The sequence below is a fragment of the Eurytemora carolleeae genome, unplaced genomic scaffold (genome assembly GCF_000591075.1).
Source record: "Eurytemora carolleeae unplaced genomic scaffold, Eaff_2.0 scaffold63, whole genome shotgun sequence".
NCBI lineage: Eukaryota > Metazoa > Arthropoda > Copepoda > Calanoida > Temoridae > Eurytemora > Eurytemora carolleeae.
Window position 1 is genome coordinate 185,957 of NW_019396024.1, and position 21,742 is coordinate 207,698.

General features: G+C 33.1%; 2 protein-coding genes across 3 annotated transcripts in view; both read left to right on the forward strand.

Annotated features, from left to right (window-relative positions):
* The window catches only part of LOC111707142 (diphosphomevalonate decarboxylase), an 8,288-nt gene extending 6,341 nt beyond the window's left edge, over positions 1-1,947 (forward strand). The window contains exons 8-9 of the mRNA XM_023480208.1: positions 968-1,063; positions 1,592-1,947. Coding sequence (XP_023335976.1) covers positions 968-1,063; positions 1,592-1,741 — 246 coding nt within the window. The 3' untranslated portion in view covers positions 1,742-1,947. The remainder of the gene's footprint in view (positions 1-967; positions 1,064-1,591) is intronic.
* A 480-nt stretch (positions 1,948-2,427) lies between these two features.
* On the forward strand, positions 2,428-11,496 carry LOC111707001 (serine/arginine repetitive matrix protein 2). 2 transcript variants are annotated; one of them, XM_023480087.1, is made up of 14 exons: positions 2,428-3,145; positions 3,224-3,330; positions 3,674-4,786; positions 5,432-5,594; positions 5,744-5,783; positions 6,041-6,096; positions 6,734-6,801; positions 7,528-7,755; positions 7,977-8,057; positions 8,221-9,261; positions 9,387-9,519; positions 9,635-9,800; positions 9,900-10,093; positions 10,192-11,496. In XM_023480087.1, the coding sequence occupies exons 1-14, from the start codon at positions 2,765-2,767 to the stop codon at positions 10,975-10,977; spliced, it is 4,557 nt and encodes a 1,518-aa protein (XP_023335855.1). In that variant the 5' UTR covers positions 2,428-2,764; the 3' UTR covers positions 10,978-11,496. The 2 variants fall into 2 exon arrangements, with proteins under 2 accessions (XP_023335855.1, XP_023335779.1); XM_023480011.1 differs by having other exon boundaries at positions 2,748-3,145; positions 7,528-7,759; positions 7,924-8,057.
* The last annotated feature ends 10,246 nt before the right edge of the window (positions 11,497-21,742 follow it).

The following is a 21,742-nucleotide window of genomic DNA, read 5'->3' on the forward strand; positions in this document are numbered from 1 at the left end:
ACGATTTTTGGACCCCCCCCCGGGGCCCCCCCTCCTATCAATTTTGTACATAAAAAACTATTTTTCAGCCGAATTATTATTATTTATTTTTAATATTTTTGAGCTAGGTTAGTTTAAGACGATTTCTTCAGCTAGGACCAGGGAGTAAGGAATAGAAGGGAGATACAACTGACCCGGTTCGTCCTACCATATGATTATTCATGCTTTGCAGACGGGTACTCCATTTGAATATGAAATATTCAGAATAGGTTATTGTATACGCAGTAAATGTACATCAGACAAATGTTTCTTATTCAAATGAAGTACCCGTCTGCAAAGCATGTATAATCATAAACAGAAAGGCCAAATAAGAAAGAAAAAAAAAATCTAAGAAAAAATTAAAAAAACATGTCAAAAAATAAAAAAAAGAAAAAATGCCAAGGAAGAGAAAAAAATAAAAACTCTACCAAAAGAAAAAAAATGTCCCTTATTTTTTAATCTTGATTCATTGGATATTCGTAATTATTGAATATAATATACTCTGTATATTAATGTAATATATGCAACCATATGAATATCATGACAACAATCGGAAATTTTCTTATATACTCCGCCAGGAGTCCTGAAAATAATCCTAACATAAAACATATGGTAGGGCGAACCGCGTCAGTTATATCTATTCCTTACTCCCTGGCTAGGACAGGCTAGGGGGCCGGGCGCTAAAGCCACATGACCAATTATATCATATGAGATGCATGTATGAAATTGATAGGGGAGAGGGTGGGGGGCGTATGCTTCAAAAATCGTATATTACCAATGATTTTATCACAAGCATGAGCATAAAGCGAATGTATATCTAAATCAATACTGGTTTATTTTTTAATAAATATTGATACAGGGGCGTATATTTTCCTATATCTTCTTGAAAGAAAATTCATAATTTGAGAACATATTATACTTTTATATATCCTTGTTTTCCTTTTTGTAGGATGTGCCTCATTTCTTGGCTTTATTTCGGTATTACTTTTCCGATGGAGCTTCAGAATTTATTCGAGGGGAAACTGCTGTGGAATCAAAGCTAGAGGTATATATGAAAAATACGGTCTACCATCGTCCATTATTCCTTGAAAATTAGAGTTAAGCTCCAATCAAACCGCACTACCCTCGGTGTTGTTACCTGCGGGGCCCGGGGGGTTACTGGTAAATGCCCCATACAAGTTAATAGGTGCACATTTATTTCAGGCAAGGGGGAAATACCTTAAGTAAATAAATATTTTTATGGAGTTAATTTTAAAGTCATACAAAGAAATTTTCTCTTAAATTATCTGTAAAAATTCATTGGTGGTACTAGTTTGCAATTTAAGGTGATTTTTTAAGGTTGCTCGACTAAGTCGACCTAGATTTTCACGGAATAATGGTGTTACTATAAAAAAGAAATACAGATTTTTTTTAGAATGCCAATCTTTCCATATTTGATTTAAAAAACGATTTTTACCACGTATCATTGGTTATACTCGCGACATTAGAAGATATAGTCTGTTTGATGAAATTTTTCTATTGATAATATTTTTAATTTCTGACATTCACCTAAACTTATATTTTATATATTTAGGACTCAGAAATTGCCTCCCTTTCAATGGATAAAATCCCCGGTGGATTAAAGTATGTGCTTGTTACAAAAGTAGGAGATGGTCCCGAACTGCTAGGCGAGGATGATCATTTGATGGATCAGAATGGCGAGCCTCTCTTTTGCAGTAAATAGACAGAACCCGGAACAGATCCTCCTTAGGCTTTCAAGTACGCTACCCAAACATTCCAGGACATAGATTATTTAATCTTTTTTAGAAATTAAAAATTTGTCTTATTTGGTTTTATCCTAGTTAATCGTTTTTGATGATGTTTTTATACATTTTTATAATCCATGAATACTTTAGTAATTCGCAGTTTCCTGATATAGGTTTTGGTGCATAATCTTCGTTCGACTTGTTCAAATGTCTTAATGTTTAGAAAAGATATGTTAGAATGTTGTTTTATTTCCTTAAGTTAAGATAATTTTCTACTTTTTTAACTTTAAGTCAACTGTTTAATGTAACTGTTATGTCTGTAATGATAATGCTCAATATTATTATCGATGTACGCAATTGAATAATATTTACATATTTTGTATTCTTTGTACACGATTTCTCCCAAGATAACCTGGAAAATTTATTTTTAACGTATTGATCAAAAATCATATATAACTTAATTGATAAATACGTCCGTAAACTTTCACGTTATCCTGTAGAAAATGTTAATGTTACTAACCCCGGTAATGGTAAATTTTTAAAGATATTTTTCAATGTTTTTTAAAAACATTTTAGGGTCACCTGATACTAGGTAACTAACAAAATACATACAAAAATATAAACTCTATTTACATTTATGTTATTTTTATTTATCATGATTCAGAACAATTTTTTTGCCACTTCTTATTATTTTTAACACTCTCTATTACTTTTCCAAAGAGATATAACAGGTTTAAAGTTTCCGATGTTGGCCTAAAAATTGAAACTTAATCAGCAAACTCACAAACCAGATCTTGCATATTTTCTTAATTCACAAGTTTGTTAATTCATTTCATTTTTATTGGGCCACTTCCATAATTGTTTTATTGGTGACTTATGAAAGAATGGCCCATTGGTCCATATTGTGTATGTTTTTATATTGTATCATGTATTGCATAATTTAAATTTCCGGTCCCGATCTGAACCAATTAAATATTTTCTTAATTTTATAGAGAGAAAAAATGAATCACACAAGTACTAATTCCCCAGCTGATACAGGATGGAGTGGGAGGAAAAGTGAAAAGCAAAATAATGGTGTATCGGACGATTTTCTATATGATAATATTCTTTGTGATAACCCAGACGAAATTAAATCTGAGGAAGTTTGTTATGTCCAAGATGAAGAAAGCCAAGATTGTTTGTATGATGATATACTTAGTTACAATCTTTCTGTTGTCAAAAAACCCTCTGTGTCTTCATCTGTCCCTTACAAATACAACAACCCCAGCATAGTTTCAAGCATCGCTTCTAATCTCTCAGTCCTTCCAACAAGCTCGACAACTTCTTCCTCATTGCCAGTCGTCACGTCGGTAGAAACTAACTATTCAGACAGTAAACTTCTGGTAAGAATTTTATGATTTTGGTAGACGTTTTTGAAGAGTTACTTCGTTCCTTTTATTTTTTTAAATGTTTTTTTTTAGATTTCTATAGAAGCACTGACTGCTCGAAATAAAGTGCTGGAAAGAAATTTTTTAAGTCTTGTTCAAACTTGCAGAAGAGAGATCAAATCTAAAAACCAACAGATTAAGTATGTCCCTTTAAACTCTAAATAGAGGGTTTTAAACAAATTTTAAAGAGAATATATATATTTTTAGGGAATAAACCAAATTAATTGGCATTGCACTTTTGCATATCTGAAAATCACTCACACCAAATCTGGATTTCCAGCAGTAGCAGGAGGGGCAAGGATTTCTTTGGGCCAAGTGACTAATCACTTTCTTTAAACTCTTTGTTTCTGACATCAATATCTTAGCAACCTCATGTTATAGACCTTTTGCATTGTTAGCTTTGGCTATTTGTGTATTTAAGGGAAATCCCCCCCCCCTTTAAATACACAAGCCAAAGCCGAAAATTCATGTTTTGTATTTCAGAGATCTAACCAGGGAATTGGAAGAAATACTGTTTCGACGTGCTGGTCCTTTACTGACGAAGAATGATTTTGAGAAAATACTGCGGAGAACTCGTCCTCCCTGTGATTTCTCCTGCTTGGGTGCACCTCCTCGTATTAATGAGGAGACCTCAAAATTAGGTTCGAAAACTTCGAAAGTAATTTCAAATGAGAATTTGTCTAATGAATCTAAGAAAAAGTCTAATGAAAGTGTTCGGGGTTCAAGAAATACCGAGATTAAGTCACGGCTAGGCTGGAGAAAGGACATTTCATCTAAAGATATAAATGGAAAGAAAAATAATGTACGGGAAGAAAGCTCCTCAAAACTTGACGTAATCCAGTTGACAGCTGACTCAAATCGTTACTTACGAAAAAAGACTGGTATGCCTCTAGTTCTTTCAGAATTAAGTGAGAGCTTATCGTGCAATGTAAAAGATGTCAGAAAATTAGAACCAGAACCTCAAGATAAATTATCCAGCGGTGACTCAGTTAAACAACTATCAAACCCGGCCTCTATGTTAGATAATGATTTGACCCCTGAACCAACCTCTAACTCTATTGAAGAGCCTGGTCTAAAGTTATCTGTAAAATCATCAAAACATCATAATATTAGAGAAAAAAGTCTAGGCCTAAACCAAGTCATCGAAACAAAATCTCTTATTCCTAGCAATATTTCTAATTCTACGCAACCTACTGGAAACAAGTTTTCATCTGACCACGTTGTTAAAATGTCCGCTCAAATTGCAAGACAGAACCCAGAACAAAATCAACAAATGTCCCGAATTGAGGAGAACGGTGGTTCAAAAACTTTCCCATCTGACGATCAATTAGATGGGAAAGAATCTCATGAGGCTTTAAGTATTGTAAGAGAACCTGCGAATTTTCCTAGACTTGAAGCCGCAAAAGCTGCATGTCTCTCAAAGGATAAACCTTGTCAAAATGCAACTAAAAAATACAACAAAGACGAAATGAAAAAGCACAACAATTTGGGTTCGTCCGTTTCTGCTGGTGCAGAGAATAGAATAAATTCACTCACTGTCATTGATATATTTCAAATAGAAAATCTCCAGAGCCCGCAAAATATGATTAAAAGCAGGTAAAAAAGTTAGTTTGTTGTTAGGTAAATTAAGGCCATAAGAGAATCAGAATCACCAAATTCTTTAATTCACAGTTAACTCAGATTCTGGGGCTGTACAAATGTATAATGGTTATTTGTCAACAAACTCATCCAAAACTGGACTTAAACCAAAACATAAAATTGAGCCCAGTATTTCAAGATAGGGAATAAACAGACAAACAAACAGATGAACAAGGGAAATATATAGAAATATATCTGCTTTAAATGATTATAGCCCTCCCCTCTAATTGTCCTCTTTACCTGGCCTGCTCTCTCCACCACCCTCTCATGTCGAAACTTAAGATATTGTTTCAACAATAGTCTAATTATATTGTTCGTATACAGACTGCTAAACCAGTTTTTTGCCCCCGAAACCGAGTTAATTGTGTATTCCAGAATTCTAAATAAATTATCTCATGGCCCACCCTAAAACTTTTGATTCACGTTAAGGAATGAAATATTATATAAATAAGAATATTTAGTTTTATCTCTTTCATAGCTTAGTTTCTGTTGTGTATTTCAATAATTCTTCGGTTTCCTTTTATTTTTACGTCTCAGTTCAGTCACGTTTTTTTATTAGATTAAGTATGAATATTGTAAAAGAGCTCAAGTATAAATTATCAGGTTGAAAAACTCTGCCACAGTGGTACAAGAAGTACAGGCGTCGTCAACTGCTAAGTCCGGAGTTGAGATTCCAAAAGAAAAACTAGATTCTACACCAGAATCAAATAAAACTAAAAAGAAAGCTGTACAAATTTTCTCAAGTGTCATAAGAAATCCAGAAAAGGTAATATATAGAAATCTCGTAGAAAATGAATGTTTATTATTTTAATTAAATGCCCAGTTAATGTTATATTTATAAACCCCTAAATCCGTGAATTATTAAAAGATTTAATCGACTACAAAAGTAGTACTTATTTATATATTTATCTTTAGGGTGTTATGGAATCATTTATGGATAAAAATTCTCCATCGGGTAAGATTTTCTTATAGACCATAAAAGTAGGATGGTGATTGGGAAGTAGCCTTTTTTCTTTTTCCTTTTCTCTACATAAATAAACCGTCTTTGCAGTATGAATGAATGAATGTCATATTATAAAAATTAAGATTTAGAGAGACGTTATACAAAAGAGATGTCCAAAGAGAGTGGGCTGTTAAATGCGGAGGTCGACTTTGATAGAAAATCTCATAATAAGATTATCGAAGTTTAAATAACGTATATACTTTGTTTAGGAAATAGGAAACCTGAAATAGGATCTCCAACCAACAAATCTTCACAGTCTTTTGAGGTAGAAATTAATTTGTAGAATTTATTTTTACAAAAATGATAAAATTGAATTTTCGCTAACATTTGGGTAGTATTTTTTGAACTTGCGTTTTAAGGGGGTGGTGCCGGTGGTGTATGAAACTGTTAACGTCCCGTGAAAATTAAACAGTGTTGAGTGTAGCTGTAGTTGTAGTTGTTATTCTTGTTGTAACCTCAAGAACCGTATCCCACTGTCTGTGTGTGTGTATNGGGGGGGGGGGATCCACCATCACCTCTTATGTTTTTTTTTCGTAATTAAAAACGGCTTGCATTAGAACGCTTAAACTTTGTCACCTTTCCTTACCTTAAAATTAAATAAAAAGTTGCTATTTATGTAATTCTGAGTTAAAGCATTTTCGAAGTGTCTTCCAGTTGTATACACTTTTTAATTCATAGGAATTTTGCAGGTGGGTAAAATCCAAATCCACCTCCCAGTACCTTAAACTTTAAACTAGCGACATTTATTCAACGTCCCCCATCTTAATCTTGACTCAGTCTAAAGACCATATCAGAGATGTTGAAGCCTCCCCCCCCCCTCCCTCCTGGCCCCCACCCAACAAAAATAGCCCAACTAGGTATATAAAACTAACCAAATGAACTAAGAAATATTCTTTTCAAAGAATGCCACCTGGAAATGTTTACTTTGTTGTCTGGGTTTTAGAACACGTAAGGAGTTAAGAGACCATAGGTAAAATATGAACAATATAAAAAAAGAATTTAATATTTTTTGTAGTCCAATAATTTTACTTGGACCAGGAACTGAAGTAATGCAAATAAAGTGATTTAATTGACAAGTTTATATTTTACAATAATAAAAGCAGTGAAAAAGTAAAGTTTACCTTATTTGCCAATATTTGGTCTGATTTCTAATTTTAATTCATATTTGGAAAAATGAAAGAGTTTGATTTTCAAATTGAGTACCAAATAATGAAAAGAAAGGACCCCGATCATTAGCTACCAACTCACTTGTTATTAGCTCGTTCAACTCGGTCGCTATCGTCTCAATTGCTGTTCATTCATTTGCTTTCTGTTTCGTTTGCTCATTTGCACTCGGGCCTTACTTGCTCTCGGCACACTTGCTATCAGGCTTCATTTTGTAAAACGTTTGCTCTCCAGTCTCAGCTGCAATCAATGTTCATCTTAACCTCATTAAGTGAAAAATTGGGTATCGAAAATGCGCTATAATTATCTTGGGGATTTCAGATCCGTTATTTGATCATTGTTTCATGTCACAAAAAATTATCAACTTAGAACTCGTGAAATTAAAAGTTGTTCCATTAGTTTGATAACAAGTGACTTGATAGGAAATTATTGTGATCCTTTTAGAAAGTTTGTTTTCACTTCGGCTTTAAGATATCTGAGTTAGATCTTGTTGTGTGGCACTCACTTCTCAATTAATTAACATTTACTATAGACGGGAATATGACTGCTGTAAAAAAGAACGATCAGGAACAAAGAAATCATCAGAAATTGAAAATGAAGACAGATCAGTTTCAGACTCGATGTCACAATCATCGTCCCCGCTGCAACTAAAGTGTTCCGGCGAGGAAACGAGGCTAATACTTAAACCTAAAGATAACCAAGAAAATAGTAGACCCAAATCAGAATTGATTGACCTACATCAGAAGAATCTAACTGAACTTGAGGAATTTAAACTTAAACTCCAATTTTACTTAAAATATATATTTGCAATGACGAAAATATTATTATACTTTTTTAAGATTGGCAAAAGAAATCTAATTGTTCCTGAATCCTTAAATCGGAAGATAAGAATTTATTTTTTATCTGATTATAAGTTTAAATTTCTCAGGATGGTCTAATGATTAAATCATCCAACTCAGGAGTTAAACATGTGGCACACACTGAAGAAACGTTACCCTGTCCGGATTTACCTAAAAATGCAGAACAAGAAATTATTGATGAAGAGTTAAGGAGGGCAATAAGGTAAATATTCGGCTCATCTATATTGTTTGCTTCAATTAAGATTGAGCCCCATTGTTTCCCCGAACAAAAGTCCCATTCTCTTAAATATGTAATAATATACGCCCATCATATACTTGTGGTTGTGTAAGATTCATCCTAGTTTTATTATTTATTAATATTTTAGGTCCATTACTCCTGCAGAGGATACAGAAGACGACTTACTCTTAGTTCACTTAGATGAAGATGAGGCAATTTTCGGATCGGATGAAGAAGCAGAGGTTAAGATCGGAATCTCTGAAAAAGATGTTGTAGCCAAGAATGTATCTACATCTAGAGTGATAAATCCCGTACAAAAGAAGTTATTGAGCCTTGCTACTTCGAGTCAAACCCCTACTGTGAATGTATCTAAAGATTTTAAGATACCAAGAAAAACAGCAAAGCCAGAAAGAAGTCCCAGAACGCCTGATCAAGAGAACAGAACACCGAAAGATTACTTAAAACCAAATGCAGGTCAAAGAGATAGTTCTTGTGAGAAGATAAAAAAGAGACGAAAATCTATTAGTCCAAAAATTAGGGACAAAACTAGGTCAAGAGGAAGATCAAGGTCTCCTAGAAATAGATCTACGAGAACGCGAGGTCTTCAGTCTCGTGGGAGATCCCAAACTCGAAAAAATGAAGAACCTTCGTCCAAAGGGAAATGTACTCCAAGAAATAAGAAGAGATCTAGAAGGGATAGCTCCCAAAGGCCAAGTAACAAACGATCAAAGTTAGAAAGGAGGTCACAATCATTGTCTCCATCAAGGTTGGAAGAAGACTCCGTAAGTTTGGCAACTTTGGAGGAGACCAGAAACAACCTTCTACGCATTCTTCATGATGATATAGAGGATGGAGAGATTATGGATTCCGATCAGGAATGTCTTTTGATTGTACGTGAAAATGACAAAGTCGCCGAAGAGAGTAAGAAAACTAATTCTTTGACTTCTGAATCGTGTGGGCCCCGTTTAAAGAAAAAGAGAAAAATCAAGGAAAGGTCTTCAGATGATGTTGAAAAGTACAGAGGAGATAAAGAGAGATTGTTCCCAAAACCTTCCATAAAGCCAATTATACAACCTGGCAAAGAGATTAAAAAGTCTGGACCAGCAACAAAACATGGAAATACAGCAAATGACAGTGGAAGCGACAAAGAAAACTCTAAGATCAAGAAATCTCAAACAGTTCATTCAAGGTTATTTGCTTATTCAGTTTTTAGAATTAACATACCATTAGACTAATTTCTGACAACAGGGAGGGGACGGGGTCGGAATACTTGCGAGAAATCTATTTCCTTGTTTAAATGATAACAATGTTTAGTCATGTTGAAGATTCTCTCCGGATAACCCGGGAAAGCCTGTTGGTGTATACAGATGAAGATATAAACCACAGAATCATTCCATTTAAACAAAAGCAACTTATGGAGCTATCTGCAGAGGAAAGAAGTTTAAAGGTCAGAAATGTTAAACTTACCAATATGAACTTAACGCCAATATGAACTTAACGCTTCCTGAAATTTCAATTTCAGTGGGCTAAACTCTTAAGTATTGTTACTCACTTCTCTTTAGGATATGATTCGTTCACGAAGCCGGAGCAAGTCCAGAACTCCGTCCCGGAAGAATAGTAACAGTCTTGATGAGAGTAAGCCTACAGTGTCTCCGCTAAAGTTGTGTCTGCGGAGTCTCAAAGATGGTGATATTAGAGAACCAAGCTCTAGCAGTGAATCTCTCCAAGGTTAGTGCGTCAAGTTTTTATCTTCTCTGAGAACAAATTATTAAAAATGTTCCATATAATTGTTTGATACAATGATGTATAAAAACCCTCTGTTTTTAGAATGTGCTAAAGAACTAGACCTGGCGCAATTAGAAACTAGTGTTACGGGCTCGTTGGTAGAAGAAAGTGATAATGCAGTTTTCGACAACATATCTTCATACAGAGAAAAATCAAAAAAACTAGTTTCAAACAGTGAGATTATTAGTGGGGGAAATACCGATTCAGCAATGAATAGAGAGGCTCCCATCAAACAGGTATTGGTAAATAAATTCTGAATATTCTTATTTTGAACTTATACTTCGCTTGGAAAGTAATTGAAGATAAATGTGAAGATAAATATTTTCATATTTAGGTTCTGAACGACCTGGCTTTGTCAGAAAGCGAAACGGATTCTCCGATAAAATCTAACACAAAAAGCTTGTTTTCCCCAACATCCTTGACCTCGCCATCTCTAGAAATCAATCATCCTGTAACACCTAGATGTCTTCCAGCTTCGTTAAATCCTATAGATACCACCAGTGCCGAGAGTATAAGTGATATCCTGCGATCTCCGCTCTACTCATTTAAAAACAAACCCTCAGATTTGCCTTCCCTGAAAAATGTTGAACAACCAATGGAAAGAAAAATTGATAAACTTGATTTAAAAAGAGCTAAAAAAACGAGGAAAAGATTAAGTGTTGGAGGTTCCTCATCTGTTATATCTGTAGTTAGTGCACCATCTTCATCTAGTAATAAAATAGGAAGGGAGAGCAAAACCTACGAATCTACGATACTTGAAAATCGGGTGCAAATCGCAAATGGAATATTTGAGTCCAATGTTAAAGATACATGTGAGCCTAAAGCAACTATTTGTGAAAATACTTCATCAAAATACCTTCATGAAGCTGATTCTTCATCCAAAAATATCCAAGCTACGCCCCAAGAAGAGGTGAATGCATCAGAATTGAAAAACAAAGCAAATGCGATTATACCTTCTCCTATATTAAGCTCTATATCAAGAGATAATCAGGAAAGTTCAAGTACTCAAGAACTGAAACAGAAGTGTGATGCTTCAGATCGTCAGATGAAAAAGAAAAAAAGGAGTAAGCTCAGCTTCAGTTTGACCACGCCCGAAGTTCTTTTTGTTCATTCAGAATAGCTGATTTATGCACCCTTGTTCATGGTTTGACGTTTGTATACTGTTTTTAAGTGAATTCAAATTATTTTGTCTTTGTAATTTTAAGGAGAGTAGAGGAAAAACGTGTATATTGATTAAACTTAACACAAGTTTAGATAATAATAATAAATTCTATGTATGATTGAAAGCCAAATTGAATTTGAAATTAAATCTTAAAGTTGGAAGAGTTACATTTAGTGTTTAGACGATTCAGACAAATATGGTCTAAATTACTTAGTTCAGGAAATACATCGACTTGTTTTGCGTTTGGACGACTTCGTATCGTTAATTGTTTTTTGAAATTTTAAAATTTTAGATAACTAATTTATGTTGTATACAAACTACAAATCTACACATTCTTGCTTATGTGAAATATTTTTATAAAACCTACTTCTCTCAAATGAATGGTTCAAATGAATAAAAATGTAGAGCGCTAACGGCAAAATAATGTGTACAGACAAATCAACTTACCACTACAAAATATATATGTTACACTATTCATATGGACGTATCCTCTGTACAAAATACCATTTTAATAGATAATCTTCAATAAAAAGCAAAATTCCAGTTTTTAGGCAAAAAATGTAAATGTCAGTTTTTAGGCAAAAAATGTAAATATGTTTTGCTAGTCAACATGTTATCCTGACTTATATTTCATAACACTGGGCATTAAACGTGAAGCAGGCATATTTAAAAACTTTTTAAATCTTCCATTCTTATTTTACATTCCCTTAAAAAATTTTAATTGATCACTCTTCGAAAAAGTTTAGGTTTTTTTATGGATTTGGGACTGCAATGCTAATCAAAATCTTGAGAACTCATTTTGTTATTAATTTTCCATAAAAGGTTTCAAATTTGTTGTTTGACTAATGATTTAGTTGAAGTAATTTGTGATATGGATCATTTTTACAAGGGTCACCTTCGAGAAGAATTAAGGAATTGTGATGACTACAAATATGCTTACGGAAAATTTAGTTGTAATCCGATTAAAGCTGCAGTTTATCTTTTAAAAAGCTATACAAATTATAGGAAGAGCCATAAAAAAGTTTTGACACAGAAGAAAATTAATCTAAACAAATAAGCTGTAAAAACCTAAATCGGAAAAGAAAAGAAAAAAAAACTTCTACTCAATGACAACATGTAGATATTTTACAAGGAACTTCGAAAGCATATGTTGTGCAGTCTAGCTAATACTAGCCAACGCATTTGACCCCCCCCCCCCCCCCCCNCTCTTTAAAACTGTTCCCGCATATTCATGGCTATTTATTTATTTTCGCAAATACTGAAATTTACGTAATATAGTATAAAACTCATTGAAAAATTGTCAAGACGACATTTGATAAATTCTTCAGATGTATTCGTTATTAAGGGTTTCACTGTAAGTAAAATTATAGAGTTATAAAACACAAGATACCCCTAAATTTGGAATTTACAAAATGTGGTCTGCCTTTTTTGTGCTTTAAATATTTCCGGACATGAAGAATTTCGTTCAGATTTCGACTATTTTCGTTTTATTGAATAAAATTGTAATCTGAACGAAATTCTTAATATCTCAGATAATATTGACAGCACAAAAAAGTCAGACGATATTTTGGAAATGCCAGGACTAAGAGAATTTTCTGGCTTTTGTTTCATGAACTATACCTGTTATAGTAGGTTGACGACCAAATGTCAAATAAATTCGATGTCGAAGACGACGTTTAAGCAAAGAGAATAGAATATATATTAGAGTGGAATTTAGAAAATCCCTCGATATGAATTTTGTCAGTGCCTCAGCCTGAAAGGGAGTTCAAAGTGTACAAATCATGTAAATGTTCACAAATTCTAGGAGTAGAGTACATTAATACAGTATATGTTCCCTAGACTATCCAGTTCAATTTCGAATCTTTTTAAGCTGTTAAATATACTTTATAAAATGAATTAGGTGAATAAAAAACATCAATTGATTTATAGTTATAACGGAAAATCATCGTTTGTAAAGTGAAAGGCATAGAGTCCATGTGAAATGATCATTAGTCAATTATGCAAATAGCCTATTTCATAATTTGTTTTTCGTTTAAAATTTATTTGAGATTTTCTATAAAATGATGTTTCAGGGCCCAGTATGGAGACAGTAAAACAAAATGGCCGTTTTACACTTTTTTCTAGTAAGTTCCACTCTAATATATATTCTATTCTCTTTGCGTTTAAGTCGTCTTGCTACTATCGTGTTTCGTGGGACATCCTGTGTCTCCCAATCCCTATATTGCCAAGACTGTTACATGTAGAGTAATTCAATTTACTCTATCACCTTAAACTTTAATTGTGGGGGGTACATTATCTTGGAGAAAAAGAAAAGAATTGGAAAGCACGAAAAGTCAAAGAAAGAAGGGATTAGAGTCAAGATATATATTTTTCTACCAAACATGTGTAAAAGGTCATTTTCCTTTAAATAAATAATTTTGTGTTTTTGAAACAAATTATGGGTAAATTTTATTTGTTTTAAGCAATTTCTTGGATTTCAGAAATTGTGCATAATAAGTTAATGATTTTTATCAAAAAGTAACGATATGGAGACAAATTGAAATTATATTTGAAGCTTTAACTTAGCAATTTATTTGTTTCGATGCAATTAGTTTCTCAATAGTGCTGGACAAAGTAGACATTATTTAACAAGTTGAAAACCCAGTTTCTTAGTCGATGATTCATTTTCTGAAGTTTCCCAGGTTAAACGATTTTTCGCTTACGGTGCGGTCCCCAATCCTTATAACTTCAATTTAGGAACTTTTTTGCCCCCCCCCCCTCAGAAATTTTTTAGCTACGGGCCTGAAATCATTTACTGCTCTCAGCACAATATAAATTCTGAGTTAAAGCATTTTTCAAAGTGTCTTTAATATTTAAGGCGTTTTATGTGGGAAATGTGCAATCGCAAATTCGAATCTTCCCTTTTTTAATGACAATTAATTTCATTTCCCATTACTCAAATATTTTCTGGAATTTTCCAATTTTTGCATGTATAAGAAATACTTTAAAATTTTAACGGATATTGATAAAACTCGAGTACCCGAAGAACGTCAATAAATTTCAAATTTCAGAGAAAAAGAAAAAAGCTTCACTGCACAATAACACAATAACATCAGGCGTTACTGTTAGTCAGCAAAATATCGAACAACTGGGGTTAGTCAACAAAATATCTAACAAGTAGCGAATCTCCTNTATCGTGTTTCGTGGGACATCCTGTGTCTCCCAATCCCTATATTGCCAAGACTGTTACATGTAGAGTAATTCAATTTACTCTATCACCTTAAACTTTAATTGTTACCCCCCCCCCCCCCCCCCCCCAATACTGCAATAAACATCACCTGGTTTGCAAAGAAACGTTTAATTTACAACCCAAAAAAATAGTACAATTGCAAGAAAATAGTACAATTTACCCCTTCTTGCGAATTACAGTGTAATATACAGGGTGTCCCACAAAACATGACAGTAGCAAGACGATTTGAAGTTTGTCTTTGATCTTTGACATAATTTTGACATTTATTCTGTAAACTAATCTTATAACGTGAAACCCATAATAACGAATACATCGAAAGAATTCCTCAAATGTCGTATTCTTCACTTTCTGGTAATGGAATGTTACTCTATCACCTTAAACTTTAATTGTTACCCCCCCCCCCCAGAATTTTTGAAGTTTTCTTATTGCTAGCATTAGTGCAGAATAATACAATTTACTCTACCCCTCCCCCTCTGCATGAAATGTAGCCATGTATTGTGAAAAAAATATGAAATCCAAACTCAAAGGTATGAATAGAAACTTTGGAGCTAAATTTGCTTCATAAATATCACAAAGAGTCCTTCATGTTTCTGGTTCAAAAAGTATGTTTTTTTAATTTTCAATTTTCATAGCTCATTTTTTTTAAATTCAAAGAAAGCTCGAATAATTTTATTTTTGCAATAAAGTTATGATAAAACAAGATAAAAGTTACAATATTTATAGAAGAAAAATATGTCTTTTCCCACCTTCATTTTCAATTGTGCTTTTTTTCACTGAGGACTCTGGGGTCTGGATTGATTGATTACATAGTTTTGTGAGTTGTTATGCATGGTCATTAAATTGGTTTAAAAAGTAACATTCAAATCTAATTTCTCTTGTATCGGATCAATGCAGTCTGATATTGGTTGTTCTTAATGTGATGTACAGAGAGAACCAGAAAACTCTGTAATAGGAAGACGACTTTTAGACTCAAGTTATGACTTTAGGCAATCAAATGTACATTGTATACAGCATTTGTGTAGTGTGCACAGACCATTTTACGTTATAACTGATGTTTAAGGTTCTAGTAAAACTAGTTGGTTTGTAACAACATCCGATACACTTGGAATATTGCTTCAATGTCGTCTTCCTATTCCACAGTTTTCAGGTTATCCCTGTATACAATTCATATTTGATGCTGTATATGTATTATCAATGTAGTTCTGTGGTAGCATTTGCATCTCCGAATCCTTTACTTATCTCGTTGGTTTCTCATTAATAACTCATAAACTGTACTTAAAGGTTATATTGGGCTGAAGTTTTTAGAATCTACAACTACTACAAATACACATTTTTTAATACGGTTTGGATTTGCTTGAAATGATAAGTTTTGAAAAGATATGTTTTGTGGTGATAAGTTTAATGACGATACGTTTTGATGTGCTCCAAATTTCGAAAAAAGTAATTTAAAGAAGGAATTCTGCGTCTATTAATTAAGTATTAAAAAGGGAATTTAAACAATACTGGACGAAAAAAAGGATGTGGTCGGACGAAATATTGGTGAATTTTGAGGTCATTTGTGGTCGGCCGAAAAAATGGTGTGGTGGGCCTTTCCTCCCTCACTGAACACGTATTATTTAAACGATGTTTACACATGCTGTGACAGAGAGCCGCCCAGGGGCGGACATAAGAATTCTGTAAGGGGGGGTGAATATTTTTAATTCGCGCCGAATTTTTTTTTCCCCCCCCCCCCCTAGAAATTTTTTTACCCCCCCCTAGAAAAATATCATGATGTATATCAAATTATTGGTTTTAATTGGGTTTGATTTGCATTTTCCACTCATGTCTGGGATTTACAAACTCAATCTAATAAAGGCTTCATTACATACCTTTCAGCTTTCACCTTGTTTTATATCCTTCATTATAGTCATTCATTTTACATTAACTACAAAGATCTGTAAAAAAAAATGAATTTATTTAATTTTAACTAAACTTTTTGGCAAACATTGACAAAAAAGTCAGTAATATAAAAAAATAGTTTTACTCTCTAAGAGGAAAAAGATGTTACTTTTTTAAATCTTTAGAAAAGCTACTCTGCAAAACTTTGAAAAAATATGGTCATTACTCATTGTTAAAATTTTCTTGTCGTCAATGTAGTATGTTAAGATCTTAACGAAATCTAATTTGGAAATGACATTTTTTATAAGTAAAAATGTTTTTTTATTGTCCATACCATTTTTTTCTATTAAAAAAAAACATCTAATTTTAATGACATTGACTATTACTTTAGAATTTAGAATCATTTAGAATATGTTGACTTACATATGATATGATATCCATGTACAAAAGGAGGGGGAGGGGGGTCCAAAAATCGTATTTTAGGAAATTAACTCATAATATATATATTTTTTATTATAACCAGGTCCAGTTGTGTGTGAGTGAACTTTACTGAAGTAACCGAAGTAAAAGTTTACTGACTGTTTAGGCATCAGCTAAATGCCGCAAAAACTTTTACTATCATGAAAATAGTCGTCTTTACACAAGTGCAGACTAATCAATAGGGAATGTATTTTTTTTTTTTTTTGAAGGGAAGGGGTCAAGGCAACTGGAACTGTTAATTGTAGAGGCAGTTAATGGAGTAACCCCTGCTATTCTACCCGTTCAGGGCCTGAATATATGTTCAGGGGTAATTACCCCTAGAATTCTAGGGAGGGGTATTTACACCAGGATTCTAAGGGGGGGTATTTACCCCCAGGATTCTAGGGGGGGTAAATAACCCCAATAACCCCCCTTATGGCCGCCACTGGAGCCGCCTTTTCTTGAGTCGAAATTAGCAACCTGCAAAATGAAGTTACGAAGGGGCCTTTTACTTTAATCTTTGTGACAGAAACAATCTCAAGAACTGACGAGGGTCAACCCAGACCGAAATATATTTTCAATAAATGTGGAACTAACATCTACTTTTTTTACTCTACAGAGGTTTGGTCCATCACCATCACCGAATTCTTAATTTAGAGATACTATAGTTTTTTTTCTGAATTTAAACATTAATTTGAATCTAGGTACGTTGTGAAAAAAATACATTCAAGGATTTGAAATACTTGATAATTTCAGTCTTCAATTCGAGGACTTTGAGATTAGAAAGGCGTTTGTTGTTCAGGTAGGAAGGTTTTTTGTAGATTGTCTTAATCTGGTTAAAATAAACTTTCACGTTTGGAGAGCGAACCTAATGGTAGGCTATACTGTTAAGGTCATGTTTATTCAGATGTGTTTTATCAGGCTGCAGTTTTCTCAAATTAAGATATGAACAAAAAACGTCATGAGAATTTCATGAGCTGTCCCTTTTATTCAAAGTGTTTATTGAAGTTTGAACTTCTGCTAAGTATATCGTTTTACACTTGACAAGTTCACAATCGAGAGTGTATTGAGTGTAATGGGATTTTAATTTAATATAAAATTCTAAATGGCAAACATGAATGTATTGACTTTTTCATATTTTCACATTATTTCTTAACGTAAAACTGGTTTTATTTGTTTCACATAAATGAATTAGAGTTTCAAATGTATGCCTAACAGTTTGCAATATATATATATATATATACATATATGTCTCGGTTTCTATCCAATAAACATCAATACAGCTGAACCAATCGGGCCCAGTGTTTTTTGTATCTAAATGACCCCATGGAAGATTTACGGCCGGTTAAAGTAAAAATATTTTTCCCGGAAAAGTGCCGATACAACAGCATATTTAAGAAAGAAAAACGGCGACAAAATGAGCAGAGATTAATAATTTACGAATAAGATACCAAATGTCCAGTAAAGAAATTGATTTTTTGTCACAAACCCTAATTATAATAATATATATATCCAATGTCGCAGATATTTCAAATTAAGTCTTACCTTTGCCGCAAACTCTAATTTTCTAATCCCTATATCTTTGCAACCCAATGAACAGCCAGATATTTCAAACTCTGAATTCTGTTAGATTAAATAATCTAATTTGGAAATATCTAAGGTTTTCAATAAATGTGGAACTAACATCTACTTTTTAACTCTACAGAGGTTTGGTCCATCACCATCACCGAATTTTAAGGTTTACGCTATCAGGTTGCAAAGATACGGATATTCCAAAATTTAAACTATGTGGCAAAGATTTAAAAAGATTTTCAAAAAATTTGTAAAAACAATATTTCTCCTTTCAAAACCCCTTAAAAAAGGATAGAGATAATTATTGTTACAAATAAGAAATTTTAGGTATTTCAACTAACGCGTTAAAATCGTCAGTTTTGATAAGATTTTTATCATTGATTGAAACCAAAATTTTTAAAAATACAAATTTCTATCTAACCATATAAATACAAGTTTCTATCTAACCATATAAAATACAAGTTTCTATCTAACCATATAAAATACAAGTTTCTATCTAACCATATAAAATGGAAAATGAAGTTGATCCTGTCTGATCTCCAAGGTCAACAGAAAACAGATGCAGATTTAATTATCTTTTTCTCGCGGCTGAATCCAATCTTTCCCGGCGATCGATCTGGTCTTGCTTACGCCTCGCACCTTTATTTAAAGCTTCCACAGCCACACAACTGCTTCCTCTCCTCTCGGTTCCCAATTTTATATCAGCCGGTTGATCAAGCCGATTTCTCTTTTGGCTGTCTAAAGCCCCCAGCTGGCTTCTTCCTATCCAATTTTAGTCTATCCTCCCCTTGGAATGCTGTCCCCACCACCATGAGTTGCATATATAAAACAGCAGTTTATAATTCTCTTTTATGCAAAGAAAAGTCCAATTTGCAACCAAAACAGTTAACGATTCCAATTCCCCTCCTTTCCCAACTGTGTTACAAAAAGGTTATACTTTTCAATGGGGGAGGGGGCCCCATTGAAAAAAATAGGACATATATCTTGAAAGGACTCCTTGACTGATACTGACAAGTGACAATAGACAAAATATTTGAATCCATCCTGCATATAACTAATTGATAAATGATTTTTAATACTTGTGATGACTTGTAACAAATTAGAGAATAAAATTTAATAATTTTTAATTTGTCTTAGATCTAAAATATGACCTTTTTAAACTTGACCAAATATGTTGCTAGTTTTTTTAAATGTTTTTTAACAGGTTGAAATATTTAACAACTAAAACGTTAAAGCTTTTGGGATAACACCATAGATAAAGATAGATTGCGCATAAGATGCCTTTTTCATCTTGAAAGATATAAATGTACAGAGATGTTTTAAAGATATTCCTCTTCTATAGATTCACCAGGTCGGTTGTGAACATTGGCTATTCTTATGTCATTGAGTACTTGAGGTGTACATGAGTTCTGTAGAGAGAAATTTAAGTTAGTTTAGTCCTTCTCATGTCCTTCTTCATTTCTCGTCAATATGATATATTGCTCAGTGAAATATTGTTGTTCAAATAGTTCCATTCCCGGAGTTTTTTTACACTCTTTTTGAAATCCATAAAAACACCGAACCGCCCCGCTTATTATTGAAGTACACTTTGACCCCTAGAAGTTCGAGTTCGCGGACTGTACAATTCTTGGTGATTTTGCGTACAAAGGCTATCTATGTTTATTTATTTATCTATGGATAACACTTCCAATGCCAAACCTATAAAACCTGTTCTAGAAAATTGCTCAATTTTATCTACAATTGTATGCAAAGTTTTCACAAATCAGAGATTGTGCCTTTAAAAGTGATTGACTCACTCAGGTAACAGTGAATTATTTGAGATGTCCGTAGGTTACACTATTAAATTTTTTTATTTATCACAAAAATATATTATATGCATATATAATATTTGCCATCTTTAATAGATTAAAAAAAGACGGTTTCTTATCTAAAATATTTTACAAAAAGTGGAATAATAAATAAATGTATCTTTTTAAATATTCAGAAACATTTTTTCTTATTATTTGAAAAATATTTTAATATTTTCACAATTTATGCTGTAAATTTTTTAAAACTTTTCTATCTCAGGGCAACTGTAACGGGATAAATTTAGCTGGGGTTGAATATCCATAACTGAAACCTTTCCCGCTTCTATTTACCGTACGTACTATTACTGTTGTTGGAAATGGTGCATGATGATTTTTGTAGTTCTTTTTGAAGTAAGGAAGTAATAAAGAATTTTAATTTCCAGAACTCAACTAATTAAATAATGTCTAACTGACTAAGAAATAACCACTCTCTACAGCTGCATATTTGGTAACTTATTGTTTAAAAGTTAGTAAAGAGGTCTGCTGATTAGCTGTTGCATGGGGACACCAAATTTCTAAAATATTGATTTTAGTTTTGTATGTCATGTCTAAATTTGCTCAAAAGTTACTGCTTTGGTAAAATAAGAGTGGCCGGTTGACGGAAAAGTCAAAGTTTTATAAATTTATTATTTCTTTAACGGAAAGTTTTGAAAACTTTCTTATCCGAGTTCAACGTTACTCCAGACCCGTCCTTTAAAATGTGTGGACAAATGGCTTCGACACATATTTAAATAGTTTTCAAGAATTCATATAATTAGTTTAAGTCGTTTATTACATTTTTGGTGAATTCGAACTAATAATTTTTTTCTTTTTTGGCAGGGCAAGGTGTGACGTGGATCGAAAAAAAAACAGTTTTTCCTTCTCAAAATCAAAAATATAGTAAAGAAAAAATGTGTTTATGTATAATTTCTATTTCATCCTAAAATTTCATAAAAATCTGACTCACGGATATGAAGAAAATTTGCATAATTCTATTAGGGCTGTTCGCAATATAGTTAGATCTGTCAGTTGTGGAACTATAACACTTTCTCGCCCGTGAAACCGACCATAAGGGGATCGGTTTCTGCCTTATAGAAACCGACTATTACGACCATTAAGACCGATTTTCATTGGAGATACCCAAGATTTTTTATTGGAGACTCAAAATTTTTGTTTTAAATCCCCAATTTTCCTTGGAGACATTAAGATTTTCATTAAGGACCCCAAAGAAACGGAGCATTATTGTACGGTCGGTTTCTATTATAAGACAGAAAGTGAACATTACCTCCTGAAGGTCGGTTTCGAGGGCGAGAGCATGTTTCAGAACTCCAACTGTCAATAGTGTAATACTATGTGAACAAGACCATCAATAAATAGATCTAAGAATTAGAACGGTGATACAGTGGTAGGCGATTATACCAATACAATTAAGACGACTTTCATTTTAAATCTTTAATTTATATCAAGCTGTTAAAAAGTATGAACACACATAAACATAGAAGTCAAGAGAAGCTGTTATTTAAAAAGCTTATTAATTGATTACTTGTAAACTTGAAATAAAAAACAGCAATCAAAACTTAAATTGTTAAATCGTCTTCATTGTATTGATATAACCCCCTACCACTGTGTTTCTCTAAAAGAATCGAACTGTGTTGATTCTATTAGGGCATTATTTCCTTAAAGTTTTTATGGATACATTTCTTAATTGGTCCGACCGATCTTAATGAAATTTCAGGATTGAATAGCATTTATATTATAA